The sequence below is a fragment of the Equus asinus genome, chromosome 28 (genome assembly GCF_041296235.1).
Source record: "Equus asinus isolate D_3611 breed Donkey chromosome 28, EquAss-T2T_v2, whole genome shotgun sequence".
Lineage (NCBI taxonomy): Eukaryota > Metazoa > Chordata > Mammalia > Perissodactyla > Equidae > Equus > Equus asinus.
Window position 1 is genome coordinate 49,408,056 of NC_091817.1, and position 19,509 is coordinate 49,427,564.

Sequence of the window (19,509 nt, forward strand, 5' to 3'; positions counted from 1 at the left end):
TCTTGGGCTTGTTGCCCTAGTTTTTTCTATTCAAACCTTCACTGTTAGCAGAATTTTAAATGACTATCCTGGCAACAGAATCATTTTGAGTAAACAACTTGGATAACGTGTGGTGTCCTCATTTGGAAGAGGTTAGGATTCACGATTTTATGGTGAGCTTGGTTGGTGTCTTTTCTTAAGCCACTTGTAGAGCTTTTAGAAACCAGGAAAAAGCTTGACTTGGGCACTTGAAAACTTTCCACTAGCCCTTTATGAGAGGTATTAGCTGGAACCTGTGGACTCAGGGCCATCATGAATGGCCTATCCTGTCACTTAGGTTAAGCCTGGCTGCATGTGACAGATTCCAAATACCTCGTTTTAAAGTGTGTGGTTGGTTATTTTTCTTTCCTATAAGGAAGTGTGAGGCAGGCAGCCCAGGGACGTGTGGCAGTTCCATTGACGTGAGGGCCCCAGGCTACTTCCTTCTGGTTCCTTGTTTTGCCATTCTTGCTCCTTCTGTCCATCCACATCCCTGGAGTCCAGCAGCAGGAGGGCAAGTAGGAGGGCCAAGCCACATGCCAGCACTCTTAACGAGCTGTCCTGGGAGCTGCCATGCACCACTTCTGTGCTCATATCTCATTGGCCAGAATTAGTCATGTGGTCACAGCATGCTGCAGGAGAGGCTCAGGGGAGAGGCTCTGGTGGCCACATGTCCCTATAAATTAGGGCTCTTACAGTGAGCACCAGGGAGAGCAGGTACTGGGCTAGGCAGCCAGCAGTCCCTGGTGTTTGTGAAGCCTCTGGAACTTGACAGAATATTGTCCATCCGTGCTTTTTTCCTGGAAAAGGGTCCATAATTTTTTTGATTTGATTCTGAAAGCAGTCTGTGACTGTAAAATGTTTTAAATCCATCAATTCAAAGATTGGTTGGCTGGTATTATCTGAGGACTACCGCCTTGAATAAGAAATTTGGTGTATGCCTTTAGTAATCTTTGCTTTTGGTTCTTAAATTGGCAAAAGAAAGATCCAGTTTATGACATAAGTAGCTTTGATCGTCAAACTGCCCACCAGTTAGTCTGTACTTAGACTGCATCTTCAGAGGACACAGGGTCAGCATGACACCTTGTTTCCTTACACCTGGTAGGCCTGACAGGCTCTCCTCACTCACTTCAGGTAGGTTCTGCCTGTTTCTGAATCCTGGAGGTTGAAGGTTGAAGAAACTCCCAGTGTTGAGCCAGGCGTGAGGGTTCAGAGACTTTTACTGTATATAACTGAGGTTGGAATTGAGACTTTCCCCCATAGTTTATGCCTAGATATTTAGTTGTATGACCATTTTTAAAAAGTGTGTTTTTCATTTTGAAAAGGTGATGAATGCACATGATAAAAAATGCAAATATTATAAAAGGATGAACAGTGAAAAATAATTTCCTTGTCACCCTTTAGGTCCCAGGCATATTTTGTGTGTATCTAGCATATTTCTTTAAAAAAAAAAAAAGCTTGTTATACACATTCTCCTCCATTTATATTCATATAATCCTGCATCTTGGGAAGTTTTCCCTTAGATCTGCCTCATTCTTTTAAACAGTTTGGTGTTCCATTGTTTAGCTGTGCAATACTTTTTTTTTTTTTAGCAACTCCCTGTTGCTGTACATTTAGGTCAGATCCATTCTTTGGCTGTGAAAAGCAGTGCCTTAGTTGTTTTGTTTTCTTTGGTATGTGGATCTTTGCACAAATGTGTGAACCTGAGTGTTAGAAGGACTCCTGACAGGATTGACAAGGTCAGGGCTGTGACCAGTAACATTTGGATAGCTTTTGCCTGATGCTTGTCAGAATTACACAGTTTACAGCCCCAGCAGAAGTGCAAGAGAGTGCCTCTTTCATCTGATACTCTTCCTGCACAGTGTCACACTTAGTGATTGTTGCCAATCTGAGAGTTGGAAAATGTTGTTGTGTTTAAATTCGCATTTTAAAAATGACGCAAGAGGTCGACTTCTTTTCATGTTTAAAAGCCTTGTGACTTTTTTTCTGTGAATTTACTCTATTTCCTATGCTCATTTTTGATTAGATTTATTAGTCTTTTTTTTCTATTGCTGTGAAAGAAGGAAATTCGCTCATTGGCATATGTGTAGCAAATATTGTTTTCCAGTTTGTTTGAATTTTGCCTTTAAAAGCCCCTTTTATTAAAGATAATGCAAATATAGAAAATGAGTGTTTTGTTGCTTCAAGTCACCTTTAATTTATGGGGACCTTTTGATCGCCCCTCACCTACATGCAGTTTATTTGCTGATTAAATGGTATAGTTTGCAGAGTTTCCCACAGTTTGAATTTTGATTTTGCATCGTGCGTTTCTGTGGTGTTGTCAGGCATGTTCTTCTGACCTCTGTGTTTCCTGTATGTTGATAGTATTAACTTGGGCATTTTCATTTGTCAGTTTGTTTTGGTGGCAGCAAACTGACCTCATAGGTGGTGGTTTGTTCTTCATTAAATAAGGCGGATCCTGGGATCCATGTTTGGTTTTCTTAGTGATGTTAACAGCCACTGAAGCTCCACCACTAGATTCTTAACTCCTCAGGGACTGCATAAAGAGGAGTGTTCTTCATTTCTTTGCTGTGATACTTCCATACAGAGAAACTTTTTATTTTTCAGTGGTACAATTTGTATACAAAGTGTCAACTTAAAAGCCAATTTGGAACCAGCCCTGATGGCCTAGTGGGTAAAGTTCAGCATGCTCTGCTTCAGCAGCCCGGGTTTGGTTCCTGGACGCAGAACCATGCCACTTATCTGTCAGTAGCCATGCTGTGGTGGGGGCTCACATAGAAGAACTGGAAGGACTTTAAACTAGAATATACAACTATGTACTGGGGCTTTGGGGAGGGGAAAAAAAAAAGAGAGGAAGATTGGCAACAGATGTTAGCTGAGGGCAAATCTTTCTCAGCAAAAAATAAAAAAAAGGAAATTTGCCAGTTATTTTACCCTCAAAATGAGTTTATTTGGGTATAGCCAAAAGAATTGCAACTTGGAATATGCATGCTACAGCAAACCATAGGCAGATCCAAAAAACAAAGGAGGGAGCTGCTTTTATAGAGAAAAGGAGGAGTGGGGAGGGGCTGTTCTAAATGAAAGACCATTGGAGGACAGTAACAGTTCAGGGCGGCAATGGCTTCTCATTGGCTGGGCCATGGCGTTTCTCATTGGCTGAGCTGCGGCATTTCTCATTGGCTGAGCTGCGGCATTTCTCACTGGCTGGGCTGTGGCCTTTCTCATTGGCTGAGCTGCGGCATTTCTCATTGGCTGAGCTGCGGCATTTCTCATTGGCTGAGCTGCGGCATTTCTCATTGGCTGGGCTGTGGCCTTTCTCATTGGCTGAGCTGTTGCTGGGTGGAGTGAAGTCTTCCCTCAGTAGTTAAAGTAGTTGTGCTTCCTGTGGAAGGTGCAGGGTCCACCTCTTCCTGTTTGGTGTCATTGAGGATGTGTGATGGGGCATGATAGCTCCCCCTACAGGCTGCCCTGACTCCAGTTTAGTTCAGATTTCTTTTATTGCGTTCCACAAAAGGCAGGATAAATTCTTGCTTCTTTCATCATTACCATTTTAAAAAGATTAATAACTTAGTTCCCTAGCACCCTCCAAAGGTGACCTTTTTTTGGTATCATTTTGAACTCATGAATTTAAAAATATTTCCCTTTCAATCCATTGACATTGTTAACCTTCTTGATGGTCAATCTTTTTCATCTTTGGCCAGGAGGAGCTTCTTCAAGTTAGCCCCCGAGTCCTTTTGATATAACCCTGATATCTTTGGCAGCTTCCTTACGTCTGGCTTAACAAGATGTTCTTGGCTCATCTTGCATATTCCTTGCTTCAGGTGGAATCAGCCACTTCTCTAAGAAGCTCTGATTTCTTTTGGTGGGAGATGGTATTTCAACACCACAGTCTGTGCTCCAGGCATGTACATGGTTATCGGATTGACCACTGTTTCTACGCCTTTTTAGTGGACAGAGATAGAGTGTATGTCTAAACATATGTTCCCAAGTTCCTATTTCCAATTCAAATCCACAGCTCAAAGGTCTACTTGACCTCTTTTATCTGACCTTTCAAGAACATCGGGAATGGTAGAACTGGGATATTCTGTAAGTCCTTATTTGCACACAGAACATTCTCAGAAGGGAGTTCCAACACTACCACTCAGTGTGACTATTGAAAATTGTTAAAATTTGTTTCGTATATGTTCTCCCAAATTTTCTCCCCACTTTTAAACAGTTGAATTGTATGTACATCATCAGAGCATATAGCCATTGCATGCTACACCTTCTCCTTTATATTCTTCATTTAGTCTTATTTCTACATGTAAATATAGAATGTTCACCACTAACCAGTTTTTGTTGTGTCTTCTAGTGATTTTGGTTTTCTGAAGCATGTTTTCTAGCAGTTTCCTCAGGAAGGGTTTGTGGGAATACTATTCTCTGAGTGCTGTATGTTAATAAAAATTTGCTGCCTTTGTACTTGAAAGTCATTTTGTCTGGATATAAAAGCTCACATTTTTTTCCCTGAGTATCTCAAATATGTTAAATATATTTTCTTCTGTCGTAGTTTGATGACCTAACTTTTTTCCATTATAAGTCACCTGGTCTTTTTGCCTGGCTGTCTAAAGGAATTTTTCTTTCCTTTAAATACTGTTTTTATTAGAATATGTCTTGGTATTGGTGGCTCTGCTTTTTTTTTTCTCACCAGGTTTGTTTGTGGTGTGTCTTTTTCATAAGTAGTTTGAAACATCCCCTCCCCTCCCCACCTTCTGGAGAGTTTTCTTGAATTAGAGTTTCAGTGTTCCCTTTTGTTGCTTGCTTTGGTTTTCGTCTTTAGAGTCTTCTATTATACGTATGTTGGATCTGCTTTGCCTGTCACTATGCTACTTTTTCTTGAACTTTTTTCTTTCATTTTTTTTTAATTCTTAAAATTTTCATTCTTTTCTCATTTTGCTTAAGGCACAGTTTGTGCATTTGCTCTTGGATTTCTTCTAGATTGATCTTCATTTCTGAAATTATTATTTTTTAAAGTTCTGATTGTTTCTGAGTTCTGTTACCTCGTTTCTGAGCTTTTCTACTGCTGGTTTATGATTGATGATATCTTACATCATTTCCTTCACGTATTTCAACTTGTTTTGAATTTCCTTTTTTGAGGAAGATTAGCCCTGAGCTAACAACTGCTGCCAATCCTCCTTTTTTTGCTGAGGAAGACTGGCCCTGAGCTAACATGTGTGCCCATCTTCCTCTGCTTTATATGTGGGACACTTACCACAACAGCATGGCTTGCCAAGCGGTGCCATGTCTGCACCCAGGATCTGAACTGGTGAACCCCCAGCTGCTGAAGCGGAGCACGCAAACTTAACCACTGTGCCACCGGGCAGCCCCTTGTTTTGAAATAGTATAGATTTTTCATCTCTTTTGAGGACATGTCTTTCTAGTATGCTTTCATCATCTGTAGCAATGTTATTTTGCTCCACATTCTCTTTTAAAATGTTATCTGTATGTGAGATTTCACCTCAGTATTTTCTGTTCATTTTTGTGTGGCATTAATTTTCTTGAATTTGAAGGAAAGCTTGACTTATAATAGTTTTTCTAATTTCAATGTTCTGAAGCTCTGTCTTCTGTTGATTTTAGGAAGTTTAAAAAAAATGTGGCAGCTTATTTTCTGAGCTCGCTGGGCTCTGTCTTTCTCTCTCGCCCTTAGACTTTCATTTTCCTCTTTCTGTTTCCCTGTCCTGTACATCTTGTATTCTATCCCCCGTCATCTCTTTTCAGTGTATTTGGCCTAGAAGGGAACTTCAGATGATTAGAGAGTTCATGGGGCCCAGAATGTTCTAGGCCTTCTGGACATGACTGCAGACCCCATTGCATTTGTCTGCTCTTGGATTGTGCTCACCTGCTGTTTTCGGCTGCTCTTCCCAGATTGACCCATTGCTTCTCTCTGCTCCTGCCTCACGCATGCTTCTGCCATGACCATCTCGTGGCTGTCAGTGGTGTGTCCCCACCCACTCGGAGTTTGGACTTCCTTAGGACACCTGACCACTCAGTTTATTGTAGATGTTGACCTGGATTTGGGTTTTGCCCTCCTAGTTGTTCCATGTGTCTTTACAAGGAGATTTGGGGAGATTAAAAATCTCTGTCAATGCCATCTTTCATAGTTGGATGTTTAAAGTGGTCAGTTATAGTGCCTCTGAGGTTCTTTGTTTCCCTCCTGTTTGTCATCAGTCTCTCTTCTTTGTTAAGGACAATTGATGTTTTCTCAATTCATTCAGTTTTATGTGAAGTGGGAATAAACTGGGAAGAAAAACACCGTTGCCATTTTATTGATCATATGTTCAATTATATGTTTAAGCAAAAATGTTGTATTTACTCTAGAAAGGAGGATTTAGGACAGGAGCTTGGTTCCTCCTTCTGCAAATTGTTGTCCCTAAGAAATTCTGGAGCTGCCACCGTTTAAGCTGTAGAATTTAAATCTGGACAAAAGAGGAACCATGTTATTTATAGGATTTAAGAACATGTGTGAAACCTGTGAATTTAATTTTGTGCCTGTTGGAACTTATCCATTAAAAGCAGCTGCCAGTAGACTCCTAGTTGAAACTAGATGATCTGAAAATTTTAATTCAACTCCCCTCTGCCCCACGGGAGTTGTGACTTGGGACAGTGAGCACTTACTGATGAAAGGAACTGTGCCACAGAGAGCTGAGTGTGTGGTTTCTGCCGTCAAGGAACATGTGGTCGGGTTGGAGAAAGACAGTTTATCCTGTAAACTTATTTTATATTTATTTATAATAATTAAAATATAAAGTATAATATGATAAAAATATTGTGGTGACATTGATTCCTCAGTTCTCCAGGGCATCCTGTTTTCACATACTGTGTCCCTATCTTTGGAATGACATGGCTTCATTTTTGTTTTGGAAGATAAGCTCTCTTTGGGCCTAATCAAAGTGTTTCAGGAGCAGGAAGAACGTCACTGACTGTTGCAGACACAGTGCTACGCCCGGGGACAACTCAAACCAGAGGCAGCCCCTGCCCTGGCAAGTGCAGTGGTGGGCGGGACGGCAGTGCCCCTGGGGCTGTGGCAGTGGGGTGGTATTGCATGCAGGTCTGCACTGGCAGCCAAAGGAAAGCAAAGCAGAGGCGCTTAGAGGGAGGGCGGTTTGAGTGGCAGAAATGGTGTGTGCGGACAGCCTATGTGGAAGGGTGCTTTGGGTCAAATTCGGGACGTGGGGAGGTGTGTTACTGGGGGAGACCAGCAGTGTGGTGGTTTTCTCGGGTGAGGTGTGTCTAGCAGGGGCTAGCACCACCACGGCCCTGCTCCGCGGGGAGCAGGCGAAGCATAGGCTGTGCTGTGTGGGCAGCAGGGGACTGCTGGAGATGTGGCTGGGGGATGACGTGTTCACATGTTTTAGGAAGGGGACTTAGGAGGCGGTGTGAGGGGTGCATTGATAAAGAGAGAGGCTTTCAGGTAGGGGCTAGTGGGGTGGTTAAGACAGAGGCAATGAGCAGTGTTTTTGAGCTGTTTCTCAGTTCTCAGAGAACACTAACCTTTTGGTGGTTTGGGGCAACAAGAACCCTACATTAAAATCCACAGACGTTTGACATCCTCTTGAATACACATGATTAGCAGTTGCCATCATCTCCCAGGTCACAGTTATTAATCTCCCTCTCTTCTGTCTTTGGTTTTGTTTTACAGGCGATAGAAACCCGATCCTGCCTGAGTTTGGTTCTTGCTCATTGACTGGCCTCTCCCCTCTCCTTCTGGATGATGTCAGAACAGGATCTGGCGGATGTGGTGCAGATTGCAGTGGAAGACCTGAGTCCTGATCACCCAGGTACAGAGCTGGGGGACAGTAGGTGAACTGTGGTTCTCTCTGTTCTTTAAAAATCCAACAGAGCTCCCAGAAGTTTTCTTTCCTTTAAATAAAGCAAGAGAACAAGAGATGCATGCTCTGCGTGAGAAATGCAAGTCTTAGAGCGTGTAAACAATATTAGACCCTGCATCCATTCCCAGGTGGGTAGCCCTCCAGCACCTTCTCCGCTCTCCGTCTTCTGATGTGTGCACAAGCACGTCCAGTCTCTGCTGCCCCCCACCCCCACCTGCACAAGGTTCCACAGCCTTCTTCCTTACACCTCCTCCTTTTTAAAATTCCCTCTCGGCCTGTGTTGTGGCCGTCTTCCCGTGTTGGTGTGTACAAACTTCATTTTTTGACAACCACGTGGTATTCCCCTTGTAGGTGTATCCCAGTGTAGCCTCTTACACTGTTTGCACTGGTGTTCTTTTAAATACCCCCCTGCCGTAAAGATCCATGCGTGTATCTTGGCAGATGTTTTTGTAGGGTAAGTTCCTAGAAGTAGAGTTGCTTTGTATGTTCAGAATTTTGATAAGACACTGACAGATCTCCCGGAAATGTCTTATTTTGTTATTCTTCCATCGACTGAATGTGAGAACAACTTTTTTTTTTTTTTGCATTAAAGTTTTGTGTGTTTTATATTGTGTGAAGTTTGATGTGATGAGTACACAGAGTTAGGTCACTGGGTGTTTTGGTTGCCTGGCTATTCTTTCTGGAATAGCAGAACTGAAATGCTGACTTTTGTTTTCCCCACAGAAAAGAGAATTTTCAGAAATCCCATAAGAAAGTATAATGATGTCTATCTTGTGTGATCTATTTGAAAAATAGAAAAAGTTCATTTGGAATTAGTTATGGTATGGAAAGAGAGTAATATAATATATAAAATATAAATAATTTGGGGGTTAAATGAGCTTTCACAAAGAAATGAAGGCGCTCCTTCAGAAATGCTATTCTTTGGTCCGTTTCCCCCTTTGTTTTGCTTCTGATTGGTTTCTGAGCAGCACTCTTAACTGGCAAGATCAGTGTCAGATCACTGAACAAAGCCGGGGCATAGCGGTGTTGCCGTTTAACCAGAGTTTCTCAGTCAAAGCTGAGCAGTGTGGCTGGAGCGAGACCGTGCGGCCTTGGCCTCATGAGCCCCACACCTCAGACACCGCTGAACTTAAAGAAGCAGCAGCACTGTTCTTGGACGTAACAATTCTGAAAATATCTGTGCAGACTTTGGGAGGTGAAGGACAATTTCTTTAGACAGTACGTATTGCAATGTTATAAAAGAAAAATGTTCCAGTTACATAAATTTTAAGCATTTTTAGGACTATTAAAATTCTGACAGCTTACATCCCAAGTAAATTCTCTCTCTCTATAGATTGCAGTGCAAGGAAGGCTTAGCGAAATCATTTACAGTCTTGGTTTTGTTCCATCTCTGTTCTTTAATTAACTGGCAGCTACAATTTACTGTTTAATGCAAACCTACTGTGTGCAGGGCTCTCTGAGGCCTTCAACAGAAAGCCTGCGATCTCTGACCTAGAGGAATTTGCAGGCAGCCAGCAAATACCATAGTGCATTACACACGTTTGCACCCGGAGTGTGTTTAAGAGTGAGATTATTTTTTCCTCATCTCTAAAATATGACCTTTGTAATATTTAAAAGCATAGTTAAGCAAGTAGAAGAAATGAAAATTTCCCACAGTCCTAGCGGTAGAACAGCTTTTAAATTGTTGGCATGTACGTCCTTCTAGTTTTTTCCAATTTCCATTTAAAGCAGAAATGTTTAGGTTCTTCTGACTCTGCACGTGCTCCCCATATGGTGACACTTATTCTACCTGTCTGCACCTCCCTAAGATGGAAGCTCTCATCAGGCCTGGCTTCCAGCTGGTTGCCATGGCTTTAAAATGAATGCTGGGTTCTTTAGTCTAAATCTAAAAGTAATGCACGCAAAATTATACAAAGCAGTGCAGCAAAGGATGAAGAAAAAAACAAACTCACAGTCCAATAGCCCTGGAAAGTCACTGCTGGAACCCTGGTGTGTGCATCTCAGTCGTCTTCACGGGCACATTTCCTTTTACACGTCTGCTTGCTGCCCTTACTTACAACCTTGAGGGACTTCACGCTGCCAAGGGGCACTGAGTCTTCTTTTCTGTAGTTACAAGAAACTAGCTGTTTGGCCCTGGGCAAGTCACTTAACCTCTCTGGACTGGTTTCTATTCAGCAAATTAGAAGGATTAGAATGATTGCCAGGTCTCTCTCTGTCCTCCCAGCCCTGGTCTAAATTACCAGTTCCTAATGGAAGCAAATAGGCTTTGACTAAGCTTCTGAGAATGTGTGTTTTGCTAACCACAAACACTTGTAGGTATAGATTTTTCCTTTTTCACTTAATGAGAACTCATTCGCACGCATTGCTCTGGAAAGGCCCCTGCAGCCAGGTCCATGGTGTGTGAGGCACAGCACTTAGGTAAGCGGGTGCTTCTTGTTCTTGTTGGCCCTTGGCTGGTTCCTGCCAGGTAGAGCTTTGGCTAATTTACCTCTAGGAGATCGGTTTCTTGCTCTTGCCTAGGACCTGTGAAAGGTTCGTGTTCGAGCCCTAGGATGATTCACTGTCTTTAAATTTGAGACCTTTGAGATGAATCATCTGGTATGTATAGGCTGAAAGGCATTGACACTCTTTTTTAATCGAGATCTTCTTGGAAGCTCAGTATATACAGCCTGTTGAAGTGGAGGTGCTTTGACTGAGCTGGTGGCAGGGACCGCAGAGACCTGTGCTTCCCCTGTGCTTGCCCCCAACCTTCCCTTTGCAGATGAGGAATCCAATGCCAGCAGGATGTGCTTTGCCCACATCTGTGGATAGCCTTGTGTGTAAGGGGCTGGGGGGTGGTCTGCTCTGGGGGGAGGCTGCCACTGCTGGTGTCACAGTGTGAGTGGACATGAGTTCCGGTATCCAAGTGGGGCTGGATGGAAGGTGGATGGATTTCCCTGTGTGGAGGTGGCTGGGCAGATGGAGGTTTGGGCAGGGTTGAGGGGTGGAGCCGGGACGTGGCCAGACAGCACTGTCCAGGTGAGGCTGACATCGTCTGTCCACAGCGAGCTCATCCTGCTCGGCTGTACCGTGAATGTCTTGGACAGGTGGATGGATGATGTGCCAGTGTGTGCGTGCACCATAGTTTATGCTCCGTTGGTGGCCCCTCTCCCATTAGTGCTACAGTAACACGCTTCTGTGCATGTGTACACACACAGTATCATAATATGCGTGTTCTCTGTATATACCTATATAATCTGTATTCTCGTATACTGGCACTCACTTCTGTAGAATAGATTCACACGCTGCTATTACTGTTAAAAAAGTGAGTTGAAGCCATCAGCTGGGAGGGCTGGCCACGTGACAAGGCTGAGTGGAGAGGAAGGATGCAGACAGGTCTATTGATAGAGGACCCTGGCCCTCCCATAGGCGTCTGATGTTTGTGTCCACGTGTGAGCAGGTGGAAGGAGGCGAGGAGGAGCACACCAGGCAGTTAACATTGTGGCTTCAGGCCGGGAGGTGAGCAGGAGAAATCCTGTGGTGAAATGGAGAAGTACCCATGGCCCCACGTTCAACAGGAAGTGTTGAATATAGATTCTGTCCATAGTCGCCCACATGGACATGTTGAAAGACTGTTCGAAGCACAGGGTTGGGGTGTGCAGAGATGAGGTGATTGTGGATAGTTTTGGTCTTTGGTTTTGTGGTTATCTTTAATATTGTTTCTGTAGTTAATTTTAGACGAAAGGAAGGCATCTGGGACCATCTTGTGGCAGGCCTTGAATCTGTGCCGAGTTGCTCTTCCATGGGGAAGCCTTGAGGATCAGCTGAAGGGTGCTGATGGGGACGCGTTGAGTCCAGCGGCACTGTGCGGTGGCTTCTGTGGAGCAGCCTGTTAAGTTGGAGACTGTCTGGTGACCAGCACCTAAGACAACGTAATAACCAGAGAGTGGTTTTGGTTTTGAAATGAGATAGCCAACAGGCAAGGCTTCCAGTTGGGAAGGAATCATTATTATTGATTAGGTTTCATCATGCCGAAATTCAGACAGGGTGGCGTAACAGAGCATTGAATGAGAAGCATATTAGGGACGTAATTTACCTGGCATCTCAGTTTTGCTTGAGATTAAGGAGATATCCTGTTTTCTGCCTGAGAATTTTAAGTTAAAACTGTAGAAAGGTAAAATATGAAAGAGGTTGCGCCGTTTCTCATATAACCTTAAGGTGTCAGAACTGTTTACTATCTTGATATTAAAACAGTTCTATAAAGCTTGTCATATTGAAGTTTAAGTCTTTTGTTTTTGCTGTTGGTTTTCAGTTGTGCTGGAGAACCATGTCGTAACAGATGAAGATGAACCAGCTTTGAAACGCCAGCGACTAGAGATCAATTGCCAGGACCCCTCTATAAAGGTAAAAATACAGCATATTTCATTATTTAAATCTTAGTTTCCTAGGGCTGCCATGACAAATTCTCAAAAACTGGGGTGCTTAAAATAACAGAAATTTATTCTGTCACAGTTCTGGAGGCCAGAAGTCTGAAATCAAGGTTGCAGGGCTGTGTTCCCTCCGGAGGCTGCAGGGGAGGGTCCTTCCTGCCTTTTCTGCCCCTGGGGTCTCCGGACGTCCCTGGCTGTGGCCGTGCCCCTCCGTCTCTGCCTCCGTCTGTACACGGCCTTCTCCCCATGGGTCTGTGTTTCTTCCCCTTCCTCGTCTCTTCTAAGGACATGGTTGTTAAAGTTAGGGCCCACCCTAATCCAGGAGGATCTCATTTCAAGATCCTTGACTTAATTACATCTGTAAAGACTTTTTGCAGAATGTGACTGCATTTAGAGGTTCTGGGGATTAGGACGTGGATGTATTGTTTTTTCAAGTCACCGTTCAACCCCCTACAAAGTGTGTAAAGCTGCTTTTTCTCCTTGAAAAGTATGAAGAATAAACATCGTTTAGATTAAGATTGCTGCCATAGGAGGCGTCTTCCCCTAGACCCGTAACCTACTGTGGATGGAAGGAAAGTGACCAATTCGTGTGGCTGATATTTCCCACCAGTGACGAAGTACTTCTGCGCCTGTCATTTAAGTCCTTAAATTTTGGTTTGTTCCCTGTGGTCTTGGAAACCTCTCAGTCAGTCCATCAGTGATGTTGGATCTTTGGATCTCCTTGGCCGGTCTGGTGTTTACAGTCACATCAGCGCGTATGAGAAGTTTAAGAAAGCCAAGCAAGTGAAAACCGAAGTAACTTTTCCTGTAATTCCTCTATTGTCTGGGGCATCTGTCTAGAAATATTCAGTTCCTGTTGTTAACAAGGAGGAGCAGCATGAGTAAACGGTAGGGCCCTGTCAGTGCAACAGAGGCTGGCCATCGTCCCGCCCGTGTGCTGAGGGCCCGGCCTGCTCTGAAGCTCCTCCGGGCCTCCTGCTCCCCCTGGGCTGCCCCCTTACTTCCGATGTGTCCACCTCAGGCACTTTACTCTGGTCAGTCAAGGGCACTAAAGAAGAATGGCAAATTCTTCGTGACTTTCAGCTGCCGGCTCGTAAGCCAGCCTGCTGCTAAATCGAGCTTTAAGAACTCGCTCCTAACCAGCACTCTGATCCCCGGATCACCTGGTAGGACCGGCCTTGGGTGTTCGTTGGTTTCACAGTACTAGTCTTACCTGAACAACACGCTTCCGTCTGTATCCTGTTGACTCTCGGCAGCAGTGGCGGCTGTGGGGAGTGAGAGCTTCCCCGTCTGGTTTGTGTATTTGATCCTCTTCTTGGGTTTGGAGTCATGCATGTCTCTGCTCACTGGGATTCATTGGACTTAGCAGTTGGGACTCAGCAGTGACACTGGAACCGGAGGCTGCTCTGCATGTCGGCCACTAGGTGGCGGGCTTGCTGTTCACAGCAACACGGGAACCTCGGTCCCACACGGCAACTCCAGGCAGTTGGGAATAATGTGAATGTGCAGGGCCGCTGGTTTTCAGGCCATTTTGAGGATAGGTGTAATCTATTTTCATAGTTAGGAGGATTTGTCTAGTTTTAAGTGTAAATTTACTGGTAAATAGAACAGCATCCTGAAGACTACATAAAGTTTTTGTGTGGACATAAGGTAACTAAGAGGCTCAGCTGCACGTAGGAGTAGAGCCGGGGCTGTGGTGTTCGTTTTCAGTACAAAAAGTGGAGCTCCTTACTCAGATGTTCCTGGCCTGTAACTAAAGAGCTGCAGTGTGGGGATGGTTCTGTTGGAGTAGATACAGTTGAAATGAGGAAGGAGCTGTCTGGTGTTCCTTGGAATTGTCTCCTTCCAGTCCAAGATGTCCCTTCTGAAGTGTATCTTTGTTTCCCTTTCAGTCATTCCTGTATTCCATTAACCAGACCATATGCTTGCGATTGGATAGCATTGAGGCCAAGCTGCAAGCTCTCGAGGCGACGTGTAAATCGCTGGAAGAAAAGCTGGATCTGGTCACGAACAAGCAGCACAGCCCCATCCAGGTCCCCATGGTGGCAGGCTCCCCTCTCGGCGCGACGCAGACGTGCAACAAAGTGCGATGGTAAGAACAGATGGGGCGCGGGAACGCCCTCGCCGGGCTCGCAGCTGCTGACTCAGTTGTTCTGCACACGAGGGGCTCTGCCCCAGCGGCATCCTCACCGATGTTAGTTGGGCCAGAACCACACACACGACATTTGCCGAATGACTCAAAGTCATTCTCAACATTTTCTTTTTGACATAGACCAGACTGGTGCATCTTTTCTTTGGAACTAACCCACCAAATCTTTGAAGATGTCCATTTGTTTGTTCTTTCCTTTTCTATCTGGCTAGTCTTTAGGTATTTTTCTTCATAAGCAGTGTTTGTAAATTTCACTTGAGTATATCAAACTTTCCATTCACATCTGTAGTTCTTACTGTGCCTATTTTTTAAAATCTTTAGAAGCTAATCATAGTGAGATGTGTCGTAGTTTATGTGCCGTTTGAATTGAAACTTGATGGAGAGTTTAGTTAGATTGGAAGGATGTCTCCTAGTCCTTGCCCTGTTTATAGATGCGTCAGTCCAAGGCGCCACTCAGATGCTGTAGCTTCTGTGAACAGCTCCCACGGGGCTCTGGGCAGCACTTTCCATCAGTCCTGTTGGTGTTTTTATCCTTTTCCACAATTGGCAACACAAAAGTCACGTTGGTGGCGGTGGCACAATCTGTCTTTGTACTTGCTGAGAGCTCGCAGCATTTTCATTGAGGGCTCTGCTCTCTCTGGACCGACTGCTGCCTCCCGCCTTGTGTGTCTCGGGAGCGAGGGCGGTGGCTCGGTCGGGTCGGGGCGCATGGCAGATGCAGAGGAGTGTGAGCCACAGTGAGCTGGATGGATGGCGGCCGGCCCTCCTGCCGGCTTCTGCTGGGTTCCGCCTGCCCATGTGCTCTGGGGACAGGAGCAGCACTAGGGGCTTTGTGGACTTTTCAGGGAAATGTGGGATCGAGGAGGGGTTCCTGGTTGTTTTTGGGATGCTCCTGAACATGCCCCAAGTTCAAGGTGACCAGCTGTCCTGGTTTGTCTGGGACGCCTGTGGGTGACGGGTGCTGTGTGGCATAGTTACTCTAGCCTCCTCTAACTCTCCAAAGTGTCCTGCTGTGTGTGTGTGACACCCTGCACGGCCCCAACACCTGCTCTCCAGTTTGGGGGGCACTCCAGGCTCTCTGTCCCCAGGGGAAGGTGGGGTAGGCCATGGTGTTGCTCTGAGACAGGGCCTTTCACCTGCGTCCGTACTGTGTCCTAAAGGATCACCAGGTATTTTCTCAACATCTGTGAGCAGGTCCTCTGTGCAGGCAGTGAGGCTCAGACTGGTCAGACCCAATCCCTTTTTTTTTTAGAATAATTTTTTCGTAATGCCTTTTTATCCTAAAATGCAATGTTTAGAAAATATAATTTTAAAAATTAATATAATGCATTAACTGTAATGTAGGGAGAAATAAAAGGATAACAGTGTATAGTAAAATAGCATGTATTTTAAGGTGTGAATGGTTGAATGAAATGCGCAAGGAGGCAGGGAATAGGCCAGATGCCTAGACATCGTGTGTCGGGTCCTGGACCAGGAGGGCTGTCCCCCTAGGGACTCTGATACTGCCTGGTGATGGAATATTACAGAGTGATGAGCGGTTCTTGATGAAGTTTCAAGTAAAGAAAGGTATACTTTTCTCTAGACTTGAAGAATAGTTGAATTCCAGGAAAATTCAAGTTATATTAAAATTATCCAAGAATATTTTGTGTCTAAATGTAGAAGGGAATAAGATTTTGGGCTCAGAGAATTAGAAGCCTGCTTTTCACTCATGTGAATGTGTGGGGCATTTGAAATTTGTGCAGGAAGAGTTTTTGTTAGACAAGACAGTCTCATGCATTGAAGGATGTTGTAACCTCCTTGAGCTATACCCACTGAATCCCAGTGGTAACCAAATATGTCCCACTGGATTGCAGAACGCCCCCAGTTCTCCTCCACTGAGAACTATTGCTCTGAACGGTAAGAGAAGAGCAGGTGACACACTTCCTGCCCGTAAGTAAGAGCCGGCATATTCTGAGGATGGTCCTCCTTAGTGGTCTGTCGCTTCTCATCTGTGTCTGGAAGAAGTGATCTTCCTGAGTCGGGGGAAGTGTTGGAAATCTGTCCATTCAGGCTCCCCTGTCAGTGCTTGCGCTGCTTCCATCAGGGTCGGGTGGCCGAGGACGAGTGCGGACGCAGCTGTGTTGGGACCTTGAGGATGGCTTGTTTTGGGATTCCTTCTGTGTTGGGAGCAGGGCATGTTGGGAGGAGAATAGGCTTCTGCTGTCACGAATTATCCTGGTTTGAACCTGCCGGGTGACCTCGGCCAAGTGGTAGTCGTGTTGAGTCTCAGTTTCCAATTTCCTCATCTGTAAGAAGAATCCTCTGGCCCGGTGACTGGGCTTGCTCCCGGGCTCGTCAGCTGCAGGTTTCTCTTCCAGTTCTGGTGATGGGACTGCCCCCGCACACTCACGCCGGGGGTGGGGAGAGGTGGGCACTGCCTCTGGGAGCTCGTCCTTCCTGGCTGGTGTGCATGATCCTCTGGGGTTTGAGTTGTCAGATGACGGAGCTGCTCGCTTGAATGAAGCCATTTCCAGGCTGCACGGGGCCACTGTCTCTCCGGGGCCACTGTCTCTCCGGCTGCCTTCAGTGTTCAGTGATTGCCGGACTACAGGAAGACACCGTTAGCAGCTTTCCTGGTCAGGAATTCCGCCATGCTTCCCTCCTCCGGGGGTGGAGTTTATCAGTTAGAGACCTGCTGTGGTTTCCTCTGTGTGTGTTAACGAGTGGTAAAATAAAAGTGAAGTTTTCTAAAATTCACTCAGATGTATAATCTAGTTAATCCAAATCAGTTAGGTTTTCTGGTTTTAAAGAATTGTATTGGTGAGATAAAATCAACCCATTACAGGATGCACTTATTGTATATTGGCACAAGCTTTATTAATATTGTAATAAAACCATTACCTATTAAGTTAATGTCAGTTTATAGAAGGAAAAATCATTCCTCTGTTTTCCCATAGACATATTTTTTTTTTAAAGATTGGCACCTGAGCTAACAACTGTTGCCAATCTTCTTCTTCTTTTTTTTCCTTCGTTTTTCTCCCCAAGTTCCACCAGTACCTATCTGTATATTTTAGTTGTGCGTCCTTCTAGTTGTGGCATGTGGGACGCTGCCTCAACATGGCCTTATGAACAGTGCCATGTCGGCGCCCAGGATCCGAACCCTGAGCCGCCGCCGAAGCGGAGCATGTGAACTTAACCACTCGGCTGTGGGGCCGGCCCCTCCCATAGGCATATTTTAAATAGGATGTGTATTAATGATTTTTAAAGAAGAATCTAAATCTGGCATTTCTCTCATGTAAATTCTGAAATGAGAAATAAAAATTGCCAACAGTTGAAAGCTGTTAACAAGAAATTTTTTGGCCAAGTAAAGGAAAATAATTTAATCCCAGTAGATTAAGGAAAAGAATGTGGGTTTTTTTTGGTTTTTTTGGTGAGGAATATTGGCCCTGAGCTAACATCCATTGCCAATCTTGCTCTTTTTGCTTGAGGAAGATCGTCCCTGAGCTGACGCAAGGGCCAGTCTTGCTCTATTTTGTATATGCGACTCCGCCACAGCATGGCTTGATGAGTGGTGTGTGGGTTCATGCGTGGGATCTGAACCTACGAACCCCAGGCTGCTGAAGCACAGCGCATGAGCTTAATCACTATGCCACCAGCTGGCCCCAATATATTTAAATTAGGAAGCTGCTAATGTGTCAAGACATCTAAGTAAATGAGAATTGTATGTCTTAAATGTGGCTAATGGAGCATAGAAGAGGGAAAATCTCCAAAGACAATTAAAAATTGGTTAACATTCTGAGTAATAAGGTGCTTCTATCAATTATTTTGGGTCTCAGATGTTTAAAATAAAATAAGTATATAAGTCCTAGGTTATTTTATATGCAAATCATATACCTTTAAAAATAACTTAAGATTCCTTAGGCCCACTTTGGTTTGTTATGAATGATGTCATGGGAAGTCTGAGTGTAACCTCACAGGACAAGTGCAGACGCCAGAAAGGTCTTTTCAGTCCTAGTGAGGCCCTTGGATAATGGATAGTTGAGCAGCTTTCCACTGAAATACCACCCCCCTGTCCATTTGGGGAGGCTGCACGTGGCCTGGAGCCAGCCCTGGAGCTGCAAGAGGCTCCAAAATCCACTCACCTGTTGGTTATTTCTAATTAAAACTGGCCTGAACTAGACCATGCGGTCAGCTCTGAGTGTTACTTATTTATTCTCTTTAATCCCTGGAGCACAGAAGGTAGTGGACGGCTGCCAACCTCAGCTGGCATTTTGGATCCCAATTTTCAGATTCTACACCTGAATGAGATTCTCTAAATAAATTCAAAAAAAAAGAAAAGAAAGTATCATGACCAGCCCTGTGACGTACTGGTTAAATTAGGCTTGCTTCTCTTTGGTGGCCCTGGGTTCAAGGGTTTGGATCACAGGCGCAGACCTACACCACTCATTGGCCATGCTGTGGTGGCAACCTACATATAAAGTGGAGGAAGATTGGCACAGATGTTAGCTCAGGGCTAATCTTCCTCAGCAAAAAAGAAAAAGAAGAGAAAAGAATGAAAGCCTTTCTCTTTGATGCTAAAACTTAATCATTGTCATAAAAATGTTTGTGAGATTACTTGGATGGGATTTCATCAACAATCATGTTCTACTTGGGGAAAAGAAAAATGGACTTGAATTCTTCTAGGTAGGTGCTTTTTTCTTCCTTGCAAGTGTACCATAGATTCGGATTTTGCTTAATTTTAATTCTAGTGGTAGTGACTGGAGGTTTTAGCTCTAGAGGTGTTTTCACATTGGTATTGGAAGCGGCAGATGCTGAAGCATTCTGGGCTGAGCTGCTGTCTGCATGTAGTAGGCTCATCCCCTAGTGCCTGGCTGTGAGCGTTCCAGGAAGGGGTCAGGTGTATGGACAGGGATGTTTATACAGATCAGTGTAAAAACCCCTTTTCTGCACTTGTTTGGGGCTAGACAGCTATTTGAAGCAAGTACAGTAAGCAGGACACAGCTGAGCCTGGGGTGCTGTCCTCGTCGATGACGCTGGAAGGCCAGCGTGACTGCGTGCAGGCAGTACACAGTGAGGGATGGTTCCTGCT

The 19,509-nt window shown here is 44.7% G+C and overlaps 1 protein-coding gene across 17 annotated transcripts in view; it reads left to right on the forward strand.

Annotated features, from left to right (window-relative positions):
- Positions 1 to 19,509, forward strand: part of BANP (BTG3 associated nuclear protein) — a 119,545-nt gene that overhangs the window by 19,819 nt on the left and 80,217 nt on the right. For 16 of the 17 annotated variants that reach the window (XR_011498923.1, XR_011498921.1, XR_011498917.1 and 13 more), the window contains 3 exons: positions 7,694 to 7,832; positions 12,175 to 12,266; positions 14,185 to 14,384. Coding sequence is in view for 8 of the 17 variants with exons in the window: in XM_044760783.2 (XP_044616718.1) it covers positions 7,763 to 7,832; positions 12,175 to 12,266; positions 14,185 to 14,384 (362 nt within the window). In the remaining 9 variants the exon portion in view is untranslated. Of the gene's footprint in view, positions 1 to 7,693; positions 7,833 to 12,174; positions 12,267 to 14,184; positions 14,385 to 19,509 lie in introns of those variants that run through there. The other variant, XM_070500170.1, reaches the window with a different exon arrangement.